Below are 6,166 nucleotides of genomic sequence, written 5' to 3' on the forward strand. Positions count from 1 at the left end.
TCTCGCTCTGTGGCCCAGGCTGGAATGCAATGGCATGATCTCAGCTCACTGCAACCACCGCCTCCCAGCTTCAAGTGATTCTCCCACCTCAGCCTTCCAAGTAGCTGGGATTACAGGCACCCGCCATCATGCCCTGCTAATTTTTGTATTTTTGTAGACATGGGGTTTCACCATGTTGGCCAGGCTGGCTTCAAACTCCTCACCTGAGGTGATCTGCTCGCCTCAGCCTCCCAAAGTGCGGGGATTACAGGCGTAGGCCACTGCGCCTGGCTGGATTTTAGTTTTATTCACTTCAGGGATACCAGTTTTAACACCAATATCAGTATAACATGAAATTTTTAAAAATACAGAATTAGAATACTGTTTCCATTTGCTCCCTTTCCCTGTTCATATAGCACTGATTGAGCTGGTTCTGTGTATGAGGCACTGTTCCTTTATGTACAGAACCCTGATGCTAATATAAAACACTTTCAAGATTATTCGCATTATATGTGTCTACAGCTTAAATGTTATTGAGTCACTATAATTCAAACAGATTTAAGATAGCAAAAGGCATTACCTGTAAGATAAGAAGAATCAGGAAATATAAATTGGCTGCTCTCTTAAATTGCTCAAACAGATTCATTGGTATAAAGGTAATTGCGTTGTACTTGTATGTTTTAATTGCATTAGTCTGTTGGAAAAAATAAGAGTCATTCTAAATGATGCTGTATTTATCACAATGTATACACATCTGCAAAAATCACTAAGTCCCACAGCTTACAGTGACAAAGGAACATAATCTATCAGAAAGATATTGAGGATTTTGGCTGGGTGCAGTGGCTCATGCCTGTAATCCCAGCACTTTGGGAGACCGAGGTGGGTGGATCACTTGAGCCTAGGAGTTTGAGACCAGCCTGGTCAACATGGTGAAACCCCATCTCTACTAAAAATACAAAAAGTAGTCAGGCGTGGTGGTGCACACCTGTAGTCCCAGATACTTGGGAGGCTGAGGCAGGAGAATCACTTGAATCCGGGGGACAGAAGTTGCAGATCGTCCCTCTGCACTCCAGCCTGTGTGACAGAGTGAGACTCTGCCTTAAAAAAGAAAAGAAAAGAAAAGAAAGATACTGAGATTTCTTTTAAGCTTTTAATTCTAGCCAAGCAGCCAAGCCTCAAAATGACTACTTGGAGTCTTATGACAGAGGCAGTAACAAGAAATATACATCAGACTGTGACCAAATAAATCCTGCTGTCAGATTCCTTGACCCATTAGAGACTGTTAGAAAACAGGGTAAAGGTAGACAACAACATGGCAAAAGCCAGGAAAAGTGACGCTTTTATTTAAGTGAGGAGACAGAAGACCTACTATGTAAGAAAGAGCAAAAGGTACTGTAGTGGGTTGCATTGTGTCCTGCAAAAGATATGTTCAGGTCTTAATGCTAATACCTATGAATGGGATCTTATTTGGAAACAGGATCTTCGCAGAGATAATCAAGATGAAGTCACACGTGATTAGGACAGGCTCTAATTTAATGAGGTGCTTATTCGGACTGGGGTCCCCATAAGAGGAAAGCTGTACACAGACACACACAGGAAGAGTGCCCCTTGAAGATGGAAGCAGAGATTGGGGTGACTTCATCTGTAAGCCAAAGAACTCCAAGGATTGCCAGTGGCCACCAGAAGCCAGGGGAGAGGCAGGGAACAGATTCTCCTGCAGAGGCTCCAGAAGGAGCCAATCCTACCAACACCGAGATTTCAGACTTCTGATCCCTACATCGGGAGAGAGTGAACTTCTGTTGTTTTAAGACATCCAGTTGTGGTACTCTGTTATGGAAGCCCTCGGAACTAAAACACACATCTTACAACATTTAAGCCCACACTTAATATTTATTATTATTATTATTATTGAGACAGGGTCTCACTCCTGTCACCTAGGCAGGAGTGCAATGGCACAATCTCAGCTCACTGAAATCTCTGCCTTCTGGGCTCAAGCGATTCTCCTGCCTCAGCCTCCCGAGTAGCTGAGACCATGGGCACATGCCACCGCGTCAGGCTAATTTTTGTAATTCACGTTTAATCTTTAAGCATTCTTTATCACATTCCAAAGGTAATAAGTATTTCTGAGTTGAAAATATGTTTAAAATCTCTAAATCCATTCCAGGCAGAGAAGGGGAAGACAAGTTCTTAAGAGATTCCTTTCAAACCCATTACTTTCAAACAGGAGGCTTCTGTGCCATCATTGTATATTCTTCCATAAAACATTTTTAGAGAGCTTAAAATTTAAAAAAGAGAGAGAAAATTTCAATCTACATAATTCTGTTTTGTTTCAAGTCACCCTCTATGCACCCCAAAGATAAACATTAATAAAAATGACATTCTATAGAAATAATAACGATTATCAATAGCCCCAGGCAGGTGGTTACATAGAAGGCAGGTGTAGCAAGAAGGTAGTAAGCATGCCAGCTACTGGAAAAAACTGCATTTTAATAAAAACAATTCAGAAAGTTAACAACTCACCGCATATTTACTCTCCTTAATACAAAAGAACTTTGTGTTCATAAAGTGAGGTTGTTCGTGGTACTTGCGATCATTTGCTTTGACTTGCCATGTACATTCTTTAAAAAAAAGGGAGAGAAGTTTGTAAGTAGCAAATTAACATGTTGTTATGAGTTGAATTGTGTCTTCCTCAGATTCAAATGTTGAAGTCCTGAACCTCCATCCCTCAGAATGTGACCTTATTTGAGGAAACTGCTCACTGCAGATGTAATCAAATGAAAGTGAAGTCATTAGAGAGGACCCTAATTCAACAGGACTGATACCTTTACAAAAAGGGAAATTTGGACACAGAGATAGACGGAAGACAATGTGAAGTCACAGGGAGAAAATGGCCATCTGCAAGCCAAGGAGAGAGGGCTAGAACAGACCTCTCCCTTGTAGCTCTCAGAAGAAATCAATCCTGCTGATATCTTGATGCCTAGAGGAAGGAATAAGGATGCCGCTGCTATGAAAGCTGAGGCAAGCATACTATAAATCAGGAGGAAAATGAGGAAGCAGGTGGGGAACAGTGGCTCACGCCTGTAATTCCAGCACTTTGGGAGGCCAAGGCGGGTGGATCACGAGGTCAGGAGTTCAAGACCAGCCTGGCCAAGATGATGAAACCCTGTCTCTACGAAAAATACAAAAATTAGCCAGGTGCAGTGGTGGGCGCCTGTAATCCCAGCTCCTCAGGAGGCTGAGATAGGAGAATTGTTTGAACCTGAGAGTTGGAGGTTGCAGTGAGCTCAGATTGCACCACTGCACTCTAGCCTGGGCAACAGAGCAAGACTCCGTTTCAAAAAAAAAAAAAGAAAAGAAAAGAAAAGAAAGAAAACGAGGAAGCACCTCTTTGGCATCAAGTTCTCCATGAACATGCATGCTGGATGAAGCTCCCTTGAGTGACGCACATAATGGAGTGAACTAGGTTTTGACGAATACCCACCAAATCGGCAGAGAGCAGAAATGAACGATGGGTGTGACACAACTATTTGTGGAGACAGGAATATATTCAAAGACACTTGAAAGTAAAAAATTACAAAAATATCAGTCTTAACAACTATAATAATAAAAATATGTACTTCTGAAAATAGTATATTTCACTTTTAAAATAATGTATTATCCTTTTTTTTTTTTCCTTTGAGACAGTCTCACTCTGCCAGACTGGAGTGCAGTGTGTGATCTCAGCTCACCACAACTTCTGCCTCCTGGGTTCAAGCGATTCTTCTGCCTCAGCCTCCTGAGTAGCTGGGATTACAGGCGCCTGCCACCACACCTGGCTAATTTTTGTATTTTTAGTGGAGACGGGGTTTCACCATATTGGCCAGTCTGGTCTCGAACTTCTAACCTGGTGATCCGCCCGCCTTGGCCTCCCAAAGTGCTGGGATTACAGGCATGAGCCAGGGATTACAGCTGTGAGCCACTGTGCCCAGCAAAATGATGTATTTTCTAGACTCCTACTCCAAAGGAAATATAGACAATATGGCAAGAGTAACAAGTGTAGGCCAAGCACAGTGGCTGACACCTGTAATCCTAGCACTTTGGGAGGCCGAGGAGGGTGGATCACTTGAGGTCAGGCGTTCAAAACCAGCCTGGCCAACACGGTGAAACCCATCTCTACTAAAAACACAAAAAATTAGTGGGGCGTGGTGGTGCATGCCTGTAATCCCAGCTACTTGGGAGGCTGAGGCAGGAGAATCTCTTGAACCTGGGAGGCAGAGGTTGTAGTGAGCCGAGATAGTGCCGCTGCACTCCAGCCTGGGTGACAGAGGCAGACTTTGTCTCAAAAAAAAAAAAAAAAAGAAAGTAACAAGTGTAGACTATTGAGGAATGCAAATAATTAACCTGATTGCTTTTTTAAAGCCACAATATCACTATTGAACATTTTTCTCGCATCATTTTGGCTGCCTTTCATCGGGTAATCATAACAGTTGTGTTATTACAAATGAAAATGTTCCTGGTATCTTTGTAGCTCAAGTGCAATCTTATCAAAAGGGAAAATAAAAAGGGAAATATAAAGCCACTCATAAGCATTGTAATCACGTATGCAATCAGAACAGTGCATTCCACTCAGAAAGGAGATCTCAAAGTAGGTAGATAAGATCTTATATAAGGTACTCTTGAATCCATTCTATTTGGTGGTAATTTGCAGATGCATGCACTCTTCACGGTTGACTTTAGCTCACAGATGACTTGTGACACATCCCAGCCACCAGTGTTCTAGAACACTGTTCAGAACCACTGTTCCAAATTTCAGGAAGGATGAGAAGAACAACAGACAAGATTCTTCAAGAAGACAGAAAAGGCCAATAAGGGATTTTTAAAAAGTCAATTTTAGAAATACTCAAGCAGAAAGAAGAAACTGCCCTGTTACGGAGCTGGACATAAAGAGCTTTCCCACCCTGCCTCTGGTCCATCCCCCTTGTGGCTCTGTAAATTTGCTTCATAATTAAGCCATCAGCTGGTGGTGGCTCTGATTGGTCCCAGCACTATACCCTCATCCCTGGCCAATTTTGATTTGGATGATTCAGACAGAGAGGGTGACATCTGACCTCGAGTAGGAGCAGTGAGGGGTTACCAGAAATGACCTTGATCTCTTAATTTTACACTTCTGCCAATACTGTGGGGAACCTGGAGAAAGTAACCAGTATGTCTTTGTCTGCAGTTGAACCACAAACACGTTTTTACTCAATTTTAGAAGTCTGACTGCAGTCAAGTAATCAATAACCCTATTTCCAGTTAAAGATCCTTGTTTGGCCTAATTCAGACAAATCAGGGGCCAAAAAATTGATGTCTACTCCTGATTCATCTATGAGTTTAGACTAATTGCTTGAGCTGTATTTCAATGAGATACCATGAAAGTATGAAAACAGAGTTCTGTGGACAAACACACTTGCAGAAGACAGCACCTTGCAACCCTCTTTTGGAAGTTCAATGGATTTGCTGGTACATTAAAGGCTGTGAGAAGTCCTGTAACAAATAAACTGATTGTATTTTGTAAGTTAAATGTTTCAAGATGCTTTAATATTTAAAATAGCTTTTCCAAAATTAATATAATCACAGGCACTTTTAAAAAAATCACAGAACACTTGTTAACATGAGTCAAGAAGCGCTGCACTGACGCACATGCCTTTTGGAAGGGCAACAAAACAGCACGCAGAGGAATTGACCTTTTTGAGCAAACATTTATTTTAAGTGTCTGCTTGGAACAGAGAACTTTACTGGGCACTTGGACTACAAAAATAATTTACAGAAAAAATAGGCATCTTGCCCCATTTTCTTTTTTGTCCTTCTTTCTTTTTCTTTGTTCTTTTCTTTTCTTTTTTGAGACGGAGTCTTGCTCTGTTGTCCAGGGTGGAGTGCAGTGGCGCGATCTCAGCTCACTGCAGCCTCTGTCTCCCAGGTTCAAGCAATTCTCCTATCTCAGCCTTCCCAGTAGCTGGGACTACAGGCGCACACCACCATGCCCGGCTAATTTTTGTATTTTTGGTAGAGATGGGGTTTCACCATATTGATCAGGCTGGTCTCACACTCCTGACCTCAGGTGGTCCACCTGCCTCGGCCTTCCAAAGTGCTGGGATTACAGGCTTGAGCCACCATGCCTGGCCACTTTTTCTTTTTCTGTTCTTTTCTTCTCCTTTTTTTTTTTTCC

General features: G+C 42.2%; 1 protein-coding gene across 1 annotated transcript in view; it reads right to left on the minus strand.

Moving 5' to 3' along the window:
• Positions 1-6,166, minus strand: part of ATP8B1 (ATPase, aminophospholipid transporter, class I, type 8B, member 1) — an 81,308-nt gene that overhangs the window by 59,122 nt on the left and 16,020 nt on the right. The window contains exons 2-3 of the mRNA XM_011949533.1: positions 2,500-2,597; positions 560-673 (exon numbers count right to left, since the gene is read on the minus strand). Coding sequence (XP_011804923.1) covers positions 560-673; positions 2,500-2,597 — 212 coding nt within the window. The remainder of the gene's footprint in view (positions 1-559; positions 674-2,499; positions 2,598-6,166) is intronic.

The sequence above is a fragment of the Colobus angolensis genome, unplaced genomic scaffold (assembly GCF_000951035.1).
Source record: "Colobus angolensis palliatus isolate OR3802 unplaced genomic scaffold, Cang.pa_1.0 Scaffold108, whole genome shotgun sequence".
Lineage (NCBI taxonomy): Eukaryota > Metazoa > Chordata > Mammalia > Primates > Cercopithecidae > Colobus > Colobus angolensis.